Source organism: Pogoniulus pusillus, chromosome 14 (assembly GCF_015220805.1).
Source record: "Pogoniulus pusillus isolate bPogPus1 chromosome 14, bPogPus1.pri, whole genome shotgun sequence".
In the NCBI taxonomy this organism is placed as follows: Eukaryota; Metazoa; Chordata; class Aves; order Piciformes; family Lybiidae; genus Pogoniulus; species Pogoniulus pusillus.
The window spans coordinates 2,072,305-2,095,000 of NC_087277.1; the positions used below are offsets into that span (position 1 = coordinate 2,072,305).

At 48.4% G+C, this 22,696-nt stretch overlaps 1 protein-coding gene across 50 annotated transcripts in view; it reads left to right on the forward strand.

The window, feature by feature from the left end:
• RIMS2 (regulating synaptic membrane exocytosis 2) overlaps nucleotides 1-22,696 on the forward strand; it is a 493,599-nt gene that overhangs the window by 287,889 nt on the left and 183,014 nt on the right. For 26 of the 50 annotated variants that reach the window (XM_064154112.1, XM_064154113.1, XM_064154074.1 and 23 more), the window contains 2 exons: nucleotides 5,249-5,275; nucleotides 15,865-15,933. In XM_064154112.1, coding sequence (XP_064010182.1) covers nucleotides 5,249-5,275; nucleotides 15,865-15,933 — 96 coding nt within the window. The remainder of the gene's footprint in view (nucleotides 1-5,248; nucleotides 5,276-15,864; nucleotides 15,934-22,696) is intronic. The other 24 variants (XM_064154115.1, XM_064154116.1, XM_064154114.1 and 21 more) reach the window with 1 other exon arrangement.

Consider the following 22,696-nt stretch of genomic DNA (forward strand, 5'->3'; position numbering starts at 1 on the left):
ATTTATCCCTCATTTTTTCCTAATGTCCAGTCTAAACCTCCCCAGTTTCAACTTGATGCTGTTGCCTCTTGGCTGCTCCTTGAACATCACCCCAGGGAAGGAGCATCCACAACCTCCCTGGGCAGCCTGTTCCAGAGCCTCACCACCCTTGTACTGAAGGACTTCCAGCCCAAACCTGCTGCCCCTCAGAGCACACTTCTTACTGTGCTGTTACAAAGTAGGCTGATTTAATATTTCTGGGGCTGAAAAACCTGAACAGTGCACTCCTCCCACCTCTTGTTCATTTCTGCCCTGCTTTTGTGTAGAACCAGTGAGTACAATATGAAATAGCTTCTAGTTTGCCCCCCAGATTTGTTAGTGTGAGAAATGAGGGAGATATTTTCAGTTGCAAGGTGGTTTGCTCTTTGCATGAATACACATCTCAGCTTTCTTCTCTCCATGATTGCCAAAGAGCTCTAAGTGCAGATATTTGAAGACAATGTTTAAAGGTTACTCTCTGAAGGTAGTTTAAAAGAACCACCTACACTTATGCCTTGCTTCTGTTCTCCTTTTAATGATGCTGAGTTTTAGCATCCCTGAGGAAGAGCAGATTGCCAACCCTGAAGACCAAACTCCTCTATTTACAGAGAGTCAGCAGCAAATTGCAAGCCTCCCACAGAGCCCCAGATGTGACTTTTTTAGGAACCAGCTTTCAGAGGCAGTACCTTACTTTCCCCTGTATTTATTTCTCAGTGTCTTTGAGTGGACATTGTGTTGTGTTGCAGATTAATCCAAGCCACCTGCTTTCTCTTGTCCACTCCTCTGACCTGTGCAATCCACTAACTCCAGTAAGGGAGAAGTGGTAAATAGTTGTCATGTAAACCCTGATGAGAACAAGATCTAAGAGATTTTAGAAGTGACAGTGTTTGGAAATGAACATAGAGGAGTCCAACAAGGTGATTCACAGGCTCACAGGATGTCAGGGCTTGGAAGGGACCCAAAGAGATCACAGCAACACAGGATGTCAGGGGTTGGAAGGGACCCAGAGAGATCACAGCATCACAGGATGTCAGGAGTTGGCAGGGACCCAAAGTGATCACAGGTTGTCAGGGGTTGGAAGGGACCCAGAGAGATCACAGCAACACAGGATGTCAGGGGTTGGAAGGGATCCAAAGAGATCACAGGTTGTCAGGGGTTGGAAGGGACCCAAAGAGATCACAGCAACACAGGATGTCAGGGGTTGGAAGGGACCCAAAGAGATCACAGCAACACAGGATGTCAGGGGTTGGAAGGGACCCAAAGAGATCACAGCAACACAGGATGTCAGGGGTTGGAAGGGACCCAAAGAGATCACAGCATCACAGGATGTCAGGGGTTGGAAGGGACCCAGAGAGATCACAGCATCACAGGATGTCAGGAGTTGGAAGGGACCCAAAGAGATCATGGAGTCCACCCCCCCTGCCAGAGCAGAACCATATAATCTAGCTCAGGGCACACAGGAACACATCCAGACAGGCCTGGAAAGGCTCCAGAGAAGGAGACTCCACAGCCTCTCTGGGCAGCCTGTGCCAGTGCTCTGGGACCCTTCCAGTCAAGAAGTTCCCCTTTGTGTTGAGGTAGAGCCTCCTGTGCTGCAGTTTCCATCCATTGCTGCTTGTCCGATCCCAGGGAGCAGTGAGCAGAGCCTGTCCTGTCAAACTGAGTTGTTTTCAAGAACTGACACTGCAGAAGTCATTCAAACAAATAGACTAAATAGTAAATAAACTAAGAAGTAGCTTTCTCACAATGGGAATTTGACTTCTGCTGATTTTAGGATTAGTCATCAATGACTGCAATGAGTTTCATGATTCTTAAGGCATATAAAAAAATCTGGAGGGCAAAGAAATTACAGTGAAAAGCATTTAGAGTTATTTAGACTAGGGACAAAAAGGGATTATGCCCTACAACTGCATCCTATAATTCTGTCCTGCAAAAGCCATCTGCATACAGTGTGGAAAAACCTCTAGATAATATTATTTTTTCCTGAACTTGAGGCATTTGTTCAGATGGCAAGAAAAAAATATTGCAATGCATAAGCAAAGTGTTTTGAATCCCTTGCAAAGGTTTTGTGGTCTTTTGTCAGCTTTGTACATTTCCCCAGGTTAGAGTCTATTTTCTGGGGCAATGCTGAAGCTTTAATGTGGCTAAAAATTGTTACAGCTGCCTAGGAAAACACCAAACAGGATCATAGAATCAGTCAGGGTTGAAAGGGAGCACAGGGATCATCTAGTTCCAACCCCTCTGCCATGGGGTGGGATGTAAGGGCTGCCCAGGGAGGTGTGGAGTCATCATCCCTGGAGGTGTTGAAGCAAAGCCTGGCTGAGGCACTTAGTGCCATGGTCTAGATGGCCAGGGCTGGGTGCTAGGTTGGGCTGGATGAGCTTGGAGGTCTCTTCCAACCTGGTTGAATCTATGATTCTGTGAAATTGATGGATGCAACAGGATTGTAGATTTAGACTGGAGATTAGGAAGTTCTTTACAGTGAGGGTGAGGAGACACTGGCACAGGTTGCCCAGGGAGGTCATGAATGCCTCCTCCCTGGAGGTGTTCAAGGATAGGTTGGGTGAGGCCTTGAGCAACCTGAGCTAGCAAAATGTGTCCCTGCCCATGGCATGCAGGTTGCAACTGGATGTTTGCCAAGGTCCCTTCCAACCCAAAGCATACTCTGAAAATGTGAATTCATAAGTGAAGGAACCTGTTGCTTATTTATGGCCTCAAGCTGAGGCTGGGGAGGTTTAGACTGGACATTAGGAAAGAGTTGTTCATGGAAAGAGTGGTCAGGGCCTGGAATGAGCTGCCCAGGGAGATGGTGGAGTCACCCAGCCTGGCTGTGTTTAAGGGTGGTTTGGATGTGATGCTTAGGGCTCTGGTTTATGGAGCAGGGTTCTTTCCAGGTTGGACTTGGTGATCCCCAGGGGCTTTTCCAATCTAGATGTTCCTGTGCTTCTGAGATACACTTAGCAATACCAAGATCATTAAAGTTTGGTAGTAATGAATTCTAATCACAGGATGTTAGGGGTTGGAGAAGACCTCCAGAGATCAATGTACCTGAAACTTTACCTGGTGAAATCTCCTTTTCAAACCTCAGTCTTCCAATGACTCCCTTGTAAACCCTGTGGAGTCTCCTCTTGCTGCAGAGTCAGGGTCTTGCTGTCTGAGCAGTTCCCTTTTAGTTTGTTGTGAGTCTGGTAAGTCAGTAGGACAACTTCCAATGAATGTCACTGAGTAGTACTTGAAGAAGCCAGGATGATGCTGTTCACCAGTGGGTAAGTGAGTTGGGTTTAATGGGAACATGCATCAGGAGCCTCTTTTTGGGTGTGGGGGGGTTTTTTGTTATAATATGGAGCATTCTGTGGGCAGTGGCACAGAGGATGAATCTATTATAAAGATTATACCCTAGGGAGCAAGGATAGCACTTAAAAAAATATGTATTTTTGTTTTTCTCTTCTCTTTCATGCTTCTTCCTTAGTTTTTCTTTCTCTCATGGAGCACAGACCTTGGGCATGTTGTCTTTATTTGCGTGCATTGATATTTTGTTCCTAAGATACAGAGATATATACCTGTACTATTATACCCTTATTTATTATAGTTATTGTACATCTGTGGTATTAAATACTTTAATTAAAGGTATTTAACATGACACAGGGGTGTCTGGAAAGACCTTAAGCTGTCACAAATGGTTCTTTGCTTTTTTTTTGTCTTAATACAGTAAATGTAAGATATTCATTCAGTGCTGTTTGAAAAAATTCAGCTGTAATTAAACCACAAAAATACTTTAGAATCCTATTTGTAATTTGATTAGTTGCAACAGTTGTTGCTGGGGTTACTTGACAGAAGCAAGTTAGTAGGCATCTCTTCTGCTGTGTGAGAAGCAATGCTCTGTTGAGATATCTCTCTAGACAGGGTAAAGAAGGGAGCTAGAATCATAGAATCAGCCAGGCTGGAAGAGAGCTCCAAGCTCAGCCAGCCCAACCTAGCACCCAGCCCTGGCCGAGCAACCAGACCATGGCACTAAGTGCCCCAGCCAGGCTTGGCTTCAACACCTCCAGGCACAGCCACTCCACCACCTCCCTGGGCAGCCCATTCCAATGCCAATCACTCTCTCTGACAACAACTTCCTCCTAACATCCAGTCTAGACCTGGCACAACTTGAGACTGTGTCCCCTTGTTCCGTCATTGGGTGCCTGGCAGCAGAGCCCAACCCCACCTGGCTACAGCCTCCCTTCAGGTAGTTGCAGGCATCAATGAGGTCTGCCCTGAGCCTCCTCTGCTGCAGGCTGCACCCCCCCAGCTCCCTCAGCCTCTCCTCACAGGGCTGTGCTCCAGGCCCCTCCCCAGCCTTGCTGCCCTTCTCCAAACACCTTCCAGCATCTCAACATCTCTCTTGAATTGAGGAGCCCAGAACTGAATCATAGAATCACAGAATCAATGGTTGGAAGGGACCACAAGGACCATCCAGTTCCAACCCCCCCTGTTTTATCTTCCTGACCTTTTTTTCATGTTACCTTTTGGAAGTCACATTTACAAAGCCTGCAAATGCAGAGCAGCAATTGGCATCTCCATTAACTCTCCAGGTATTTGCAGTGTTCTCATATTGCCAAGCTCAGAAAAACTGATAGGGTTGTAGGGAAAGCTAAGATACATAAAGCAGAGAGAGTTAAGGAACAATAAATCAGGTACTGCAAGCATTTAAGCACTGTGCTCTTAAATTTGGTGGTAACATGATAGGTAGATAAGACACTTGTGGATGTACATATTTACCAAGTCAGGACCTGGCTGGAGGTAGAAGGTGGACTGGAACATCACTTCTGAGTTTGTTAAATGCAAAGTGGGGTTCATAGGTACCTCTCAGGCAGGTTCTGCTAAGGAATTGCTGCTGCTGTGCCAACAGCAATAGCTTTAAGGGTATCAGTTTGTATTGTCTGCCTAGCTGAACATACATGTTGCTGTTAACAAGTTAGACACTTGCTTATTGCTTATAGTAAGTGTACAGTTGTTTTTCTGAGCTGGAAATTAACAGCTCAACTCCTCCTCTCTGACTGTAGGGATTGGCATTTTTGTGGTTTAATCTCTCCTAGCTGCTTGAGTTTTATTCTTTTGGATGAATATCAACATTCCTCGGGCTCCAGCAGCATTTCTGATGAGGTTTAAGGTTCTGCCCATCCCTGTGACATGGATTTATTCATATATTTCACCCTGACACTCCTTCATTTCAATATTTGTTTTGCAGATCAAGGCTTATATTCATATAACTCAGGTAAATCAGCAGCGTGCCAGCAATGCTTTCTTGCTTCCCTTTCCATGCAAAACTCAAGGTGTGCTTCTGCTGCCTCTTGTGCAGGTGCTAAGCTGCTTAAATGTTCCTTGGCTTCTCTTGTCTGCTTTTCAGTCCCAGGCCCTTTGTTTGCTTTCTTTCCCTGTTTCCTAACATCCCAGTGTTGATACTGGAGCAGTGGAGTGCAACATTACATTTGCTTTGCCTGCCTTTATTTTACATAGAGCTTTGGTAGGTAAACTGTAGTGAGCTCTGATATCTGTGCTAGGAAAATGCTCTTTTTGCTTAAGCTCTGTGAAATGGAACTCTTCTCTTACTACTGTTTGAGGACAAGTGTAAGTATTTTAGGATACAGACATGGGGTAAATGAAGTACTGACCAAATCAGCATTTATACTGACCCAGGCTTTGCTTTTACCACTTCATAGCGTCCCAAACCCTCACTTACAACTCCACTTGAGAAGTTTGCCTTTGGTAACTATCATCAGATCCAAAAAGGGCTTTTTTTTTGTTACAAGCTAACACTTTGTGGTGCATTTCATGTGGGAGTTTTTGCAGGTTCTGAGGTTTTAGTTGTGGGAATGTTTATGGAATGTGATTACCTTTCAGTTAAGTGTGAAAAATGGAACACATCTCATTAAGAAAGCAGATCCAATACTATGGGGAAACAAAACCACTACAGGATGTTCCTTTAAAGTAGCACTAACAAAACCTGGTTTCCATTGCTCCTGCACCTGGTTTCCATTGCTTCTCCACCTGGTTTCCATTGCTTCTCCACCTGGTTTCCATTGCTTCTCCACCTGGTTCTCACTGCTCCTGTATCTGGTTTCCATTGCTCCTGCACTTGGTTTCCCTTGCTCCTGCACCTGGTTTCCCTTGCTCCTGCACTTGGTTTCCCTTGCTTCTGCACCTGGTTTCCATTGCTTCTGCACCTGGTTTCCATTGCTTCTGCACCTGGTTCTCACTGCTCCTGTATCTGGTTTCCCTTGCTCCTGCACCTGGTTTCCCTTGCTTCTCCACCTGGTTTCCCTTGCTTCTCCACCTGGTTTCCATTGCTTCTCCACCTGGTTTCCATTGCTTCTCCACCTGGTTTCCCTTGCTCCTGCACCTGGTTTCCCTTGCTCCTGCACCTGGTTTCCCTTGCTCCTGCACCTGGTTTCCATTGCTCCTGCACCTGGTTTCCCTTGCTCCTGCACCTGGTTTCCCTTGCTCCTGCACCTGGTTTCCATTGCTTCTCCACCTGGTTTCCATTGCTCCTGCACCTGGTTTCCATTGCTTCTGCACCTGGTTTCCCTTGTTCCTGCACCTGGTTTCCATTGCTCCTGCACCTGGTTTCCATTGCTCCTGCACCTGGTTTCCCTTGCTCCTGCACCTGGTTTCCCTTGCTTCTGCACCTGGTTTCCATTGCTTCTCCACCTGGTTTCCATTGCTCCTGCACCTGGTTTCCATTGCTTCTGCACCTGGTTTCCCTTGTTCCTGCACCTGGTTTCCATTGCTCCTGCACCTGGTTTCCATTGCTCCTGCACCTGGTTTCCCTTGCTTCTCCACCTGGTTTCCCTTGCTCCTGCACCTGGTTTCCATTGCTCCTGCACCTGGTTTCCATTGCTCCTGCACCTGGTTTCCATTGCTCCTCCACCTGGTTCTCACTGCTCCTGCACCTGGTTTCCATTGCTCCTGCACCTGGTTTCCATTGCTCCTGCACCTGGTTTCCGTGGCACCTGTTTTTCCATGTTTCTTCTGTTCACATTTTCCCTCATGTTATAAGACAGCTTCACATGGGAAGAGACCACATTTGCTGTTTCAGTTATGAACCTGGAGCACTGCCTCATGAGGAGAGGCTGAGGGACCTGGGGCTGTGTAGTCTGGAGAAGAAAAGACTGAGAGGGGATTTAATCAATGTTTATAACTCTCTGAGGGCTGGGGCTCAGGAGAGTGGGACAGGCTCTGATCACTGCTCCCTGGGATAGGACAAGCAGCAGTGGATGGAAGCTGCAGCACAGCAGGTTCCAGCTCAACAGAAAGGGGAACTTCTTGACTGTAAGGGTCCCAGAGCCCTGGCACAGGCTGCCCAGAGAGGCTGTGGAGTCTCCTTCTCTGGAGCCTTTCCAGGTCTGTCTGGATGTGTTGCTGTGTGCCCTGAGCTAGATTATATGGTCCTGCTCTGGCAGAGGGGTTGGTCTGAACGATTTCTTTGGGTCCCTTCCAACCCCTGACATCCTGTGATGCTGTGATCTCTTTGGGTCCCTGCCAACTCCTGACAACCTGTGATGCTGTGATCTCTTTGGGTCCCTTCCAAGCCCTGACAACCTGTGATGCTGTGATCTCTTTGGGTTCTTTCCAGGCCCTGCCAGCCTGTGATGCTGTGACCTCTTTGGGTCCCTTCCAACCTTTGGCATCCTCTGACCCTGTGCACATGTGGATTAGGTGCAAATTTTATCTTTGTAATGTTCCTTCCTCATTAAGGGATTCTGATTTGTACCTTTCTCTTCCATCCAACAACCAGTTTTGAAGATCTATAGGAGCTTTAAGAATGCAGATTAAATTGGTTAACCCCCCCCCCCACACTGCTCTAATGTGCAGGAGGCTAAAGTGACAGACTGACATGGAGACAGCAGGACTGCATGAGGAATTAGCTGCCAGCGAGCACCCTCAGGCAGAGACTGGCTGAATACAGGAGAACAGATTCTTAAGACAGTGGTTGTGAGACTGATTTTAGGGTTGCTTCTATGTCAGCTCTGAACACAGAGCAGTTACAGGCAATGCTAAGTTACTTTAAGTGGTTGTGAAGGAGCTCAAAAGCATGCTTCAATACATTTTGTTGCCCCAAGGAGCTTGTAAAAGCTTTCTGCATTGTTAAGGGGCAGGATCCTCAGCTTGGGAGCTGTCTGCTTTCTTCCTCCTTTTTGTTCATTTCTCTCCTCCCCCTACCCCAGAAAAACAGAATTCCTGAGCCATAGCTCTGGCACTTCCTTCTCTATCTCAGCTGACTTGCCTTAATTTTATGCCTTGCACTTGCTTTTCAAAGAAATACCCTATTTTATGCTGCATTTGTCAAACACTTTAAGATATCCTTGAGGATTGTGAAAACAGAGCTTTATTGGCAGTATCCATTGGGAATAATTTGCAGAGAGGCTACGTGGTCATGGAATCATTGAATGGTTTTGGTTGGAAGGGTCCACAAAGCTCAGCCAGTTCCAACCCCCATGCCATAGGCAGGGACATCTCCTACTAGAACAGGTCACTCATGGCCTCATCCAACCTGGCCCTGAACATCTCCAGGAAGGTTGTGGAGCACAGAATCACACAATGGGATCAAAGATCACATTGGATGATTCTGTGCTCCACAACCTCCTTGGGCAACCTGTGCCAGGGTCTCACCACCCTCACTGCAAAGAACTTCTTCCTAACATCCAGTTTCAATCTCCCCTCTGCCAGTTTCAATCCATCCTTTCTCATCCTGTCATTCCCAGACCTTGTCAATAGTCCCTCCCCAGCCTTCCTGTATCCCCCTTCAGACCCTGCAAGGCCACTCCAAGGTCTCCTCCAAGCCTTCTCCTCTCCAGGCTGCACAGCCCCAACTCTCTCAGCCTGTCCTCACAGCAGAGCTGCTGCAGCCCTCTCAGCATCTTGGTGGCCTCCTCTGGACTGGCTCCAACACTTCCATGTCCTGCTTGTGCTGGGGGCTGCAGAACTGCCCCCAGGACTGCAGGTGGGGTGTGAGGAGAGCAGAGCCAAGGGGCAGAATCCCCTCCCTTGCCCTGTGCCCACACTGCTCTTGCTGCAGCCCAGCACAGGGTTGTGTCTGGGCTGCACTCACCCTGCAGGCTCAGTGTCACATTTCCCACAGCAATTCTGAGTTATTCTTCTCCTGTTTTATGGTCAGGAGTTCAAATTAATTAGAAGTGCTATTCTGAGGAGAGGAAGCTAAAATGGGACCCAAGCCTCAATGTTCAACTTTACATTGTCAATTGCCATTTAAAATGAATATGTAGTGGATGAAGTTACACTTGCAATAATAACAAGAACTATTAATCTCAGGTGCCAGCAGTTATGCTGGTCCTTCAAATACTCAGTTCAATAAAGGACTTTGACCTTTGTGCAAGTCAGAGTTGGTTCCATTTCCAAAGTTAATGAAAGACCTTTTAAAGAAATATCCTCTGATTCCTTTGCAGCAGCTACAGATTCATAATTCATACTCCTAATTGACATCCTTCCCTTTCTCCAGCCTTCCTGAAAACATTGATTTCCAGTGATGAGACCAAGTAATTGATTCTGGTTTAAATCTCTTCTGACACCTTCAGCAGCATTTCCATCTACACTTAAAAGCCAGTGGGTTAAGATGTTGTTATTTTTGGGTCAGGTTAACTCTGTTGGAGCTGCCTTCACAGTAACTTCACAGTCACAGAAGGTCGAGGGCTGGAAAGGACCTCCAAAGCTTATCCAGTCCAAGCCCCCTGCAGAGCAGGTTTACCTATGCCAGATCACACAGGAACACATCCAGGCGGGTTTTGAATCCAGAGAGGGAGACTCTAGAATGGCCCCTGGCAGCCTGCTCCAGGGCTCTGTCATCCTCACAGGGAAAAAATTCATCCTCGTGTGTAACAGAAACTTCCTCTGCCTCAGCTTCCACTCAGTGTCTCTTGTCCTGTCAACCTATGGTTATGGTAGCCTCTTCTTGAGGAGATAGAGTCACTGAATCAGTCAGGGTTGGAAGGGACCACAAGGATCACACAGTTCCAACCCCCTGCCATGCCCAGGGACACCCTACCCTAGAGCAGGCTGCACACAGCCTCAGCCAGCCTGGCCTCAAACACCTCCAGCCATGGGGCCTCAACCACCTCCCTGGGCAACCCATTCCAGCCTCTCACCACTCTCCTGCTCAACAACTTCCTCCTCACCTCCAGCCTCACTTTCCCCATCTCCAGCTTTGCTCCATTCCCCCCAGTCCTGTCACACCTGACAGCCTAAAAAGTCCCTCCCCAGCTCTTTTGTAGCCCCCTTCAGATCCTGGAAGGCCATAAGAAGGTCACCTGGGAGCCTCCTCTGCTCCAGCCTGCACAGCCCCAACTCTTTCAGTCTGTGCTCACAGCAGAGCTGCTGCAGCCTCTGAGCATCCTCCTGGCCCTGCTCTGGACACACTTCATCATTTCCACATTCTTCTTGTAATGGGGACTCCAGAGCTGGATGCAGGACTCCAGGTGGGGTCTCAGCAGAGCACAGCAGAGAGGGAGAATCACCTCCCTGGCCCTGCTGGCCACACTTCTGCTGCTGCAGCCCAGGCTCTGCTTGGCTTTCTGGGCTGCAAGTGCACACTGCTGGCTCCTGCTGAGCTTCTCCTCCACCAGCACCCCCAAGTCCCTCTCCTCAGTGAGAACAGAATGCATCATCTGACCTGAACAAGCTTCATGTCTCCTCTTACAGACATTTGAGGGATGTCAGCTGCTTCTTTGCAGTAGTGAAAGCAATTGGAGACAGCCCTGAAATGTGATTCTTGCCTTGACTCTACTCTCTCACTGCTCCCATCTTAGCACGGGTGTCAGTCCAGGCCCATTTGCTTTCTCCATGCCCCATCCCTTCCCTGCAGCTTGGATAGGAATGGAGACAGAGGGGTGTGTATACACACACACATATGTATAATCACAGAATTAACCAGGGTGGAAAAGACCTCCAAGATCATTGAGTCCCACCTAACACCTTCTCTCACCTAACACTTTTCTCCTCTTAAACATTGTTTGGTTTGTAAGCACAGTGTAATAGGTCATTTGGTATTTCTTCTAGTAAAGCCAGAAGCAGTACAAGTTGTTACCACAAAAATCCCCTACTCCCTGGCTGTCCTGTACTTCACAGAATCACAGGACCAACCAGGTTGGAAAAGACCTTTAAGATCGTGAAGTCAGCCTGTCACTTAACCCTTCTCTTTACTTAACCCATAGCACTGAGTGCCTCATCCAGCCTCCTCTTAAACATCTCCAGGGCTGGTGACTCCACCACCTCCCTGGGCAGCCCATTCCAATGTCAATCTCTCTTTCTGCCAAGAACTTCTTCCTAACATCCAGCCTGATCCTGCCCTGGCACAGCCTAAGACTGTGTCCTCTTTGTCCCTGGGTGCCTGGCAAAAGAGCCCAACCTCACCTGGCTGCAACCTCCCTTCAGGTAGTTGTGGACAGCAATGAGCTCTGCCCTGAGCCTCCTCTCCTCCAGGCTAAACACCTCCAGCTCCCTCAGAGAGAGTGATTGGCATTGGAATGGGCTGCCCAGGGAGGTGGTGGAGTCACCATCCCTGAAGGTGTTGAAGCAAAGCCTGGATGAGGCACTTAGTGCCATGCTCTGGTTGGTTAGACAGGGCTGGGTGCTAGGTTTGCCTGGATGATCTTGGAGGTCTCTTCCACCCTGGTTGATTCTATTCTATTCAGTTGCCACCAGAAAGAAGAGTCTCTAGATCCTAGAAGGTGCTTTGGAGTTGGGGTGTTAGGAGGTTCTGGAAAGTATGGAGAGAGACCTGAGGTCTATGGAAGGTACCTGAGGTCTATGGAAGCTATTTAGTCTATTTTTGTACCTGAGGTCTATTTTTGTACCTGAGGTCTATGGAAGCTTTTTAGTCTCTCTTTTCCACCTGATGCATCCTTTGACTTGTACCACCATCTGATTTTGGCTATGCAGCTGGGAAACCTAGAGCCCACTGTGACAGCAGCTGGCTCTTCTTGTCCTCAAAGACACAAAGCTTCTCCCCAGCATGCAGAGGATAAGACCCCAAAAATCTGTTAAGGCAAATGTACTAAGCTGTAAATATAAACATAAATAAAAGGCAACCTCAGCTGTAATTAGATTTATTCCTAAGGGTGACTTAGATAAGTTGATGACATTCATTCAAATCATAGTTGATTCAGTCCTCCTCTCTTCCATGGTCTAATCCTTTCCAAGCATCAGCAAACTCCTCAGCTGTCCTCCTCTCCCAGTGCCACAGTCCTCTCCGACAGGACCTGAGTGATGCTTTTGGCTTCAATCCCACTTTACCTCTTCTCAAAATAGCACTTCTTATTAATTTGGATCCCTGACCATAAAACAGGAAAAGAACAATTCATAGCTTGTGCATCTCTGCACAGCAGCTACAGCCTTGCTGCCAGATCAGGGTGACCAGAGGCCAGATTCTCACTGCTCTGTGCTCCTTCTGGAGACTTCTGCCTTTTAGATCCCTCTTAAATCCCATCCAAACTGGGGCTCCCTTGCTTAGTGTTTGCTTACAGATATGAATGAATTAGGAGCTAAGGAGAATGGAGACATAATTCTTGATCACTGGCATTTGCATCACCACAGCAGCAGAAGGATCTGCTGAAAATGGCAGGTGAAGCTGAAGGTCTTTCTTTGGGAAGCAAGAGGGATTTTTGGGGGGCCTCTCTGATACTACAGTTAAGAAAACAATCAAGCTGAATGTTGAATCATAGAATCAGTTAGGGTTGGAAGGGACCACGAGGATCATCTAGTTCCAACCCCCCTGCCATGGGCAGGGACACCTTACCCTAGATCAGGCTGGCCACAGCCTCAGCCAGCCTGGCCTTAAACACCAGTTCTAGAGCCCTCATTACCAGAAGGATGTGGAGATGCTGGAGAGTGTCCAGAGCAGGGCCAGGAGGATGCTCAGAGGGCTGCAGCAGCTCTGCTGTGAGCACAGACTGAAAGAGTTGGGGCTGTGCAGGCTGGAGCAGAGGAGGCTCCCAGGTGACCTTCTTGTGGCCTTCCAGGATCTGAAGGGGGCTACAAAAAAGCTGGGGAGGGACTTTTGAGGCTGTGAGGGAGTGCCAGGACTGGGGGGAATGGAGCAAAGCTGGAGGTGGGGAGAGTCAGAGTGGAGGTGAGGAGGAAGTTGTTGAGCAGGAGAGTGGTGAGAGGCTGGAATGGGTTGCTCAGGGAGGTGGTTGAGGCCCCATGGCTGGAGGTGTTTGAGGCCAGGCTGGCTGAGGCTGTGTGCAGCCTGCTCTAGGGTAGGGTGTCCCTGGGCATGGCAGGGGGGTTGGAACTGTCTGATCCTTGTGCTCCCTTCCAACCCTGACTGATTCTATGATTCTACAATTCTATGACCTCCAGGCATGGGGCCTCAACTGCCTCCCTGTGCAACCCTCTGCAGGCTCTCACCACTCTGATGGTGAAGAATTTCCTCCTCACAGCCAGAGTCTGACTGTCAGACTTTGGGTTAGAAGTGCTGATTCTCAAGAAATCCATTAAGAAGATGAAAATTCTTCTTTTGGGTTTTCTTGAGCCTTCAATGTGGTCACTTGCTGCAGGCACTTTGTCCCTGCCCACTATTGCATGGCCACTGCAAAACTTTGATAATAAGTTGAACTAATAATTCTGCCACATAAGAATTGGCAGGGCATAGGATACCAAAGAAGGCTTTCACTGTACTGATTTTCATTTCCCATTCCCAAGGAAGCCCCCAGCTTTTTTAGTGCAATTAAAGAGCAATGAATAACACTGCTCTGCTGGAGCTGCATAATGCAATGGCAGGTCCTGGCTTAAAGGAATTAATGCAGAGCACACTTAGGCCATTTGCTAGTTGAATAATTTGAAACACAGCAATTTGAATCCCAAAAGGATTAACCTGCAGAACTACCTGAAGGGAGGCTGTAGCCAGGTGGGGTTGGGCTCTGCTGCCAGGCACCCAGCAACAGAACAAGGGGACACAGCCTCAAGTTGTGCCAGGGCAGGTCTAGGCTGGATGTTAGGAGGAAGTTGTTGTCAGAGAGAGTGATTGGCATTGGAATGGGCTGCCCAGGGAGGTGGTGGAGTGGCCGTGGCTGGAGGTGTTGAAGCCAAGCCTGGCTGAGGCACTTAGTGCCATGGTCTGGTTGGTTGGGCAGGGCTGGGTGCTAGGTTGGGCTGGCTGAGCTTGGAGCTCTCTTCCAACCTGCTTGATTCTATGATTTTATAAACTCATACATCCTCACCTTGATTGCTGCAGTCACTTCTGGCTTCTTTTGAAAGGCAGAGGAGGTACAGAACATAAAAAACACACAGCAGGAACAACCAGAAACACAGAACAGTTTGCATGTGGCAATGAGCTCCACCCTTATCCTCCAGCTGAAAACAAGAGATGACTCTGGAAGAGCACAGAATGCTGATTCCTATGTCTCAGAGCAGAAAAGCTTGGAGGGCATTGTCTGAAGCAGTGCAAGAGAAGCAAACTGAAGTTTGTTTCACCCAGTGCAAACTGGAACTGCAGAACTTGATGGCATAGCACATTACAGGGGTTGGAGAATAACTGTGACCTGCAAAGAAATGCTCTGAGTTTGTTAAAAATGGTGTAAGGACTCCTGACATACAGGATGGCTTAGGAGAGTCTCATTTGGCAGGATCCCTGCCTGCTGACAGCTGGAAGGGTGCAGCACAGAGCTCATGGCCTTGCAAGCACAGGAAGGACCTTCTGCTATCCTCTGATGGGTGGACAGATGTTAGTCAGTCTGACAAGCAGCAGCAGCAGGTCTTATGATAAAATCATTTCTGAAAGTCTTTAAATTGAAAACTTTTATGTTTGTCAGAAGTCCTCCTGCTGCTGCTGCTTCCAGCTTTCTGCTGGGGAAGGAGGGCAGGGATCTTTTTGCACCTATCACCCTGACAGAGCATTAATCCTGCTCTGCCCTAGTTGCCTTTCACTTTACTTCAGGTTTGAATTGGCATTTTTAGATCTGTATTTTTCAGAATAAATTGTCCTATGGTAGGAGTACAAAAAACCTCAATCCTGCACAATTGAAGGTTCAGTAGTAATTAGCTGAAAGCTTCTAACTTCTGGTTACCTGTTTTCTGACAACCAAAGAATGAGAGCAGCCAGGCATAGCATAGAATCAACCAGGTTGGTGGAGATCTCTAAGCTCAGCCAGCCCAACCTAGCACCCAGCCCTGGCCACCCAACCAGACCATGGCACTAAGTGCCCCAGCCAGGCTTGGCTTTAACACCTCCAGGCACGGTGACTCCACCACCTCCCTGGGCAGCCCATTCCAATGCCAATCACTCTCTCTGCCAACAACTTCCTCCTAACATCCAGCCTAGACCTCCCCTGGCACAGCTTGAGGCTGTGTCCCCTTCTTCTGTTGCTGGGTGCCTGGCAGCAGAGCCCAACCCCACCTGGCTACAGCCTCCCTGCAGGCAGCTGCAGACAGCAATGAGCTCTGCCCTGAGCCTCCTCTGCTGCAGGCTGCACCCCCCCAGCTCCCTCAGCCTCTCCTCACAGGGCTGTGCTCCAGGCCCCTCCCCAGCCTTGCTGCCCTGCTCTGGACACCTTCCAGCACCTCAACATCTCTCTTGAATTGAGGGACCCAGGACTGGACACAGCACTCCAGGTGTAGCCTGAGCAGTATGCAAACATTTAATGGCAGCAGTGCTGTGGAGCATTTCACTGTGTACTATATTAAACCCTGAGCTGCAAGTGCTTGCTGTGGTGATACATTTAACACATGTAATACGAATCATGTCCCTTAACTGCTCATGTTAGAGCTTCATTGGCTAGGATGAAATGCTCATTTTTAGTTATGTATTACTGACTATGATTTTTTGTCTTAACTACTTTTTCTTTCTGGCAGGGTCCAAAAGAATCAGCGACAGTGAAGTCTCTGATTATGACTGTGATGATGGAATTGGTGTTGTTTCAGGTACTACTCTCTAAAATTTACTCTTCTATGTTCTAAGTCCTTAGAATGAGTTCTCTAATGTTCCTCTGGATGAAAAGTAAGTGAAACCTCTTTTGTATTTTTCCAACAGACACAAAATGATTATTGTTGGTAGTCCATATTTAACCACAAGAATTACCAACAGAGAGAGGTGTTGTGGAGGCAGGGAATTAACATGGCCCAGTCAGGAAGAGTAAAAGATAGAATGATTTTATTTTCCTGGCACCCTGCCCCCTAAACTATATACAAAATTAGTTCAAACTATTAGCAGATCCAGTTTGGTTTGGAATATCTTCTGGAAAAGGGTATTATAGATAAATTTAGCTATTTAGGATGTCAGGAAGTGGAAAAGGCTAAGCTATAAAACACAGCTTTACCCCACGATCAGTCAGACTTTACCCCACGATCAGTCAGGCTGAGCAGAAGAGTAAGGGCAAAAGCTTACTCATAGAGGCTCTGGGCCATGCTCCCTTGCTGGATTCCTCTGCAGGAGCAGCCTTCTGATGTTGCAGGCAATATTCCATGCTGCAGAAGTCCTTAGGCAAGCCACAGAGCCATCAAACTTGGGAATGTCTCCAGCACTTAGAATCATAGAATTTAAGTTTTAATTTAGTGGTCATTGGACCCAAGGCAGCCTCCAACCACCACATCCCACACCAGCCCCTCTCTATTTGTGAGCAGCAGGTCAAGCAGAGCTGCCCCCTGGTAGGCTCATGTAACAGCTGGGATAAGAAGTTGTCTTCCACACACTCTAGAAACCTTCTAGACTGCCTCTTCTCTGCAGTGTTTAAGTCCCAGCAGATATCTGGTAGGTTAAAGTCGCCCACCAGAACAAGGGCAGGTGATCTTGAGGCAGCTTCCAGTTGTTTAAAGAGTAATAAATCAACCTCTTCTTCCTGGTTGGGTGGTCTGTAACAGACTCCAACCAGGCTATCAGCCTTGTTGGCCTTCCCCTTAATTCTCACCCATAATGACTCAACTTGATCATCCTTGATTTCTGCCCCCATGACATCCAGAGCATCCTTAATATACAGAGCCACTCCCCCACCTCTTCTCCTTTGCCTGTCTCTCCTGAAGAGTCTTCAGAGGAGAGCCAAAACTGCTAGGGTCTCCAGTCAGGGAGGCAGCCAGGAAATTGGCTACTGATAGGGTCTGAGGGAGGGCAGTCCAGATGCCACCAGCTCGCTCTCAAAGGACCCCAGGGCTTGCCAAGCCTGCTGGTTTGCACAGAAGAGTGTAAAAGTGGGGAGAACCATCCAAAAGCTGACCATACCAAGCTGTGTGGTGCAGCAGACAGGCTGGAGGGCAGGGATCCAGCCAGAGGGACCTGGACAGGCTGCAGAGGTGGGCACAAGCCAACCTCAGGAGGTTCAACAAGACCAAGTGCAAGGTCCTGCAGCTGGGTTGGGGCAATGCCAAGCACAAATCCAGGCTGGGCAGTGAGTGGCTGGAGAGCATCCCTGAGGAGAGGCACTTAGGGGTGCTGCTGGAGGAGAAGCTCAGCAGGAGCCAGCAGTGTGCACTTGCAGCCCAGAAAGTCAAGCAGAGCCTGGGCTGCAGCAGCAGAAGTGTAGCCAGCAGGGCCAGGGAGGGGATTCTCCCCCTCTGCTGTGCTCTGCTGAGACCCCACCTGGAATACTGCGTCCTGCTCTGGAGCTCCAGGGACAAGAGGGATGTGGAGATGCTGGAGAGTGTCCAGAGCAGGGCCAGGAGGATGCTGAGAGGCTGCAGCAGCTCTGCTGTGAGCACAGACTGAAAGAGTTGGGGCTGTTGAGTCTGGAGCAGAGGAGGCTCCCAGGTGACCTTCTTGTGGCCTTCCAGGATCTGAAGGGGGTTACAAAAAAGCTGGGGAGGGACTTTTTAGGCTGTGAGGGAGTGGCAGGACTGGGGGGAATGGAGCAAAGCTGGAAATGGGTAGGTTCAGCCTGGAGGTGAGGAGGAAGTTGTGGAGCATGAGAGTGGTGAGAGGCTGGCAGGGGTTGCCCAGGGAGGTGAGATGGTTTGGGTGTCCCCTGCCCCCCCCCCCACTTTTAGAAATACCCAACTAGGCCCAGCTGGCTCTGGGAATATAAATGAAGCTATTTATTTACAGCTGGCACAATAGACAAGCAGATATTTACAGTGTATACAGTTAGAGACAGAAATAGACAAGGTAAAAGTAATACAGAAGCACAACTCCCCTCCCAGAAACCTGAGTCCCCAGGAGGGGCTCTCAACCACCCCTGCACCTTCCCCCTGCCCCTCTCAACCTTACCCCAGTCCTAAGGAAGAACAGAGGTTCAGCCAAGAGGTTAAGAAGCAAAGGTGAGTGGCAGGTGAGGTTAGGGAGCTGCAGCTCAGTCAGAGCCCAGCCAGAAAGTGAAGACAAAAGAATGGCGAGAGTGTTATCTGATGTTTGCCCTTCTTCTCCAGCAAGACTCTGAGGGCAGTAGACATCACCAGTGTCTTCCTTTCACAGCCTATGATCTAGTTCTTTTCACCAAAACATTCTAGCCTGCTTCAAACTAGCACAGGAGATGACTGAGGCCCCATGGCTGGAGGTGTGTGAGGCCAGGCTGGCTGAGGCTGTGTGCAGCCTGCTCTAGGGTAGGGTGTCCCTGGGCATGGCAGGGGGGTTGGACCTGGCTGCTCCTTGTGCTCCCTTCCAACCCTGACTGATTCTGTGATTTTGCCTGTGGGGAGTGGCAGTTCTCATAGCTCTTTTCTACAGTTATAGAATCATAGAATCAACCAGGTTGGAAGAGACCTCCAAGATCATCCAGTCCAACCTAGCACCCAGCCCTATCCAGTCAACCAGACCATGGCACTAAGTGCCTCATCCAGGCTTTTCTTGAACACCCCCAGCAATGGTGGCTCCAGCATCTCCCTGGGCAGCCCATTCCAATGTCAATCACTCTCTCTGAAGAGCATCCAGCCTACACTTCCCCTGATACAACTTGAGACTGAAGGTCAAGTCCTTCAGAACCATAAAAAAGTGGAGACCAGGTGTGGCTTGATTCAGGGACAACACACAGCTCATTGCAGGAGTACAGCAGCCTACAGAGGACAACATCTAAGTCCTTTGCATGCATTTTTCTGTAGCAAAATGGCCCAGCAAAAGGCAGACTTCAAGGCCACATGGAAAGTTTCTCTCCAGCCAATCCAGCAGCAAGACATCTAAATTAAGAGAGCTTCATTAGTCCTTTTCAATTGTTGTTTTTTTCAGGGTTATTTTAGTGCCCTGGCTGTGGACCTCATACTTGGAGCTTTCTGATTCTCTGTAATTTTGTGCCTGAAAGCTGCAGGATGGGATAATGATTCATTAGTTTTAGTATTTACTGAGGATGTAACCCTGCACAGCACTATATTAGTACAGTGCAGCCATACTGTGAGGATGAATAAGTCTCTCTTAAAACAGAGCAAATTAAAAGCTCAGCTTAGAGGAATCTATATTTAGTGTGCCTTGTAGGAACCCTCATTTGATTTAGAATCATAGAATCAAGCAGGTTGGAAGAGAGCTCCAAGCTCAGCCAGCTCAACCTAGCACCCAGCTCTAATCAGTAAACCAGACCATGGCACTAAGTGCCTCAGCCAGGCTTGGCTTCAACACCTCCAGGGATGGTGACTCCACCACCTCCCTGGCAGCCCATTCCAGTGGCAAATCACTCTCTCTATTTCTATCCTAGTTTTCAGTTGAGCCCTCAGACAAAAAAATACAAAGTGAAGAAGGTGATAGAGTTGCAGATCACTTTGTCGTGTTCCTGCCTGTTAAGTGACTGCAGCTCACAGTTGTTTCCTGCTGATTGTCTCTACACTGATTATCAAGTTCTGAGGGCTCTGCATGTTGATTTAAGAGGCTTGCTATTGCTATGATGGATGTTATGGTAGTGACTTTATATTTATAGCTGCTAAGAGTTTCAAGTCTTTATCCTGTTTTTACTGCTGCTCTAAATAACTGCCTGCTTTGCTCAGTAGCAGCTCCTTGGTCAAGTTGCACTTATGACCTGGTTTGCTGTCTATAATTTCTTTCAGCAGGACAATATTTTTGCTTTCTTTCTCCAACCTTCTTTCAAGGACATGGAGTTTTATTTCTTTGTTGTTTTAACTGCAAGTAAAACCTTAGAATCATCATAGAACCAACCAGGTTGGAAGAGACCTCCTAGCTCATCCAGTCCAACCTAGCACCCAGCCCTGGTCAAGCAACCAGACCATGGCACTAAGTGCCCCAGCCAGGCTTGGCTTTAACACCTCCAGGCACGGTGACTCCACCACCTCCCTGGGCAGCCCATTCCAATGCCAATCACTCTCTCTGACAACAACTTCCTCCTAACATCCAGCCTAGACCTCCCCTGGCACAGCTCCAATGCCTATTTCAGTTGAGAATGTCATTATAACTTTTGGAAGTTGATGGCACAGGCTGAGGGAGCTGAGGTTGTTCAGCCTTGAGAAGAGGAGGCTCTGGGGAGTCCAAATAGCAGCCAGAGGGCAGAGCTGCAAGAAGAATGGAGAGAGACTGTTCACAGAGCCTTGCAGGGACAGGATGAGGGACAGTGGCTTCAAACCAGAGAAGAGCAGATTTAGATGGGATGTTAACAACAGGTTCTTCACTATGAAAGTGGTGGAACACTGAGACAGTGTTGCCCAGGGAGGTTGTTGGGGCCCCACATTTGGAGATATTCAAGGTGAGGCTGGACAGGGCTCTGGGCAACCTGATTTAGTGGAGACTGTCCCTGCTGAGTGCAAAGGAGGTGGTGGAGTGGCTGTCCCTGGAGGTGTTGAAGCCAAGCCTGGCTGGGGCACTCAGTGCCATGGTCTGGTTTATTGGCCAGGACTGGATGCTAGGTTGGACTGGATGAGCTTTGGAGGTGCCTTCCAACCCAGACCATTCTATGATTCTTTCAACCCTTGGGCAAGCAAAGCCAGTCTCATCCTAGAGACAGTGAAGTTCTCAGGAGTTCCAAAGTTACCACTTCATATCCCATGGCTGATCAATCATCAACAGCAGCTTTAAAGTCTATTTGGGGTTTAAAAGAGTTGTGGCATTGATTGCTGAGCATCTACAAGCTCAGAGAGCCACGGGTCATTAAGCTGTGGGAACTTCTTTGACATTGCTGTGTGTCTGGCATCTTTCTAACATTTTTCCCCCACAGAAAGCATTCTCTTGAAAGCCTCCACAAAATGTCCTTTGCAGCTATTGTAACCGGGAATGCTTTGGCTTACACCGTTTATGCCTTCTGCCATCCTAAGTCCAGATAAATGCAGGCTGCAAGCAGCTGCCTGCCTGGCTTTAGCTTATCTATTAGTAAACAAACCCTTTATTTCAGTTCAGTGAAGCCTGATGTCAGTGAGTCATTGCTACTTTGGTTTTTTTGCAGAAATACCTTTCTTGAAGCCAAACTCTGTATTTAGCCACAGGTTCCCATCCCAGATTTCAAACCTGAACTTTGAATTAGTTTTCAGTTGTGAATCATAGAATCAGTCAGGTTGGGAGGGACCACAAGGATCAGCCAGTTCCAACCCCCCTGCCATGGGCAAGGACACCCTACCCTAGAGCAGCATGGCCAAAGCCTCATCGAGCCTGGCCTGAAACACCTCCAGCCATGGGGCCTCAGCCACCTCCCTGGGCAACCCATTCCAGCCTCTCACCACTCTCCTGCTCAACAACTTCCTCCTCACCTCCAGCCTCACTCTCCCCACCTCCAGCTTTGCTCCATTCCCCCCAGTCCTGGCACTCCCTGAGAGCCTAAAAAGTCCCTCCCCAGCTTTTTTGTAGCCCCCTTCAGATGCTGGCAGGCCACAAGAAGGTCACCTGGGAGCCTCCTCTGCTCCAGCCTGCACAGCCCCAACTCTCAGTCTGTGCTCACAGCAGAGCTGCTGCAGCCCTCTCAGCATCCTCCTGGCCCTGCTCTGGACACTCTCCAGCATCTCCACATTCCTCTTGTCCCAGGGGCTCCAGAGCTGGATGCAGTACTCCAGGTGGGGTCTCAGCAGAGCAGAGGGGAAGAATCCCCTCCCTGGCCCTGCTGGCCACACTTCTGCTGCTGCAGCCCAGGCTCTGCTTGGCTTTCTGGGCTGCAAGTGCACACTGCTGGCCCCTGTTGAGCTTCTAATGCAGCACCCCCAAGTCCCTCTCCTCAGGGCTGCTCTCCAGGATGTTTCTGTTTGCAGTACATTGCACAGAATTATTAGAGTACCACTGCAATTAAAATGAAATCATTGTTACTCTATGGCAAACATTATTTATTGTTTTTTAGGATGAATGCATCATCTTGAACACAGTAAATGGTACACTTTCATATATTGATGATACAAAAGCACATGGTTGACTTTAATATATTGATTATACAAAAGAAATGGTTGGCTTTAATGTATTGATTATTATTAATCTCCAATTGGGTGCAATTTATTTCCATCCTTTAGAAGCATAGGACCATAATAACTATAGCTGTACTTAAATTAAGTATAACAGGCTCTTCTCTCTGTTGTTCAGTGACAGGACAAGGGGCAGTGGGTGAAAGCTGCCCTGGAGCAGGCTGCCCAGAGAGGTTGGGCAGTCTCCTTCTCTGGAGACTTTCAAAACCTGCCTGGATATGTTGCTGTGTGACCCACTCTAGGTGCTCCTGCTCTGGCAGGAGGGCTTGGGCTGGATGATCTTTTGAGGTCTCTTCAAACCCCTAACATTCTGTGATTCTGTGAACAGGAATCAACTGTTCAAAGGTCTTTTTTATTAAACAAACAAACCCAACCAAACCCAAAACAGAATAAC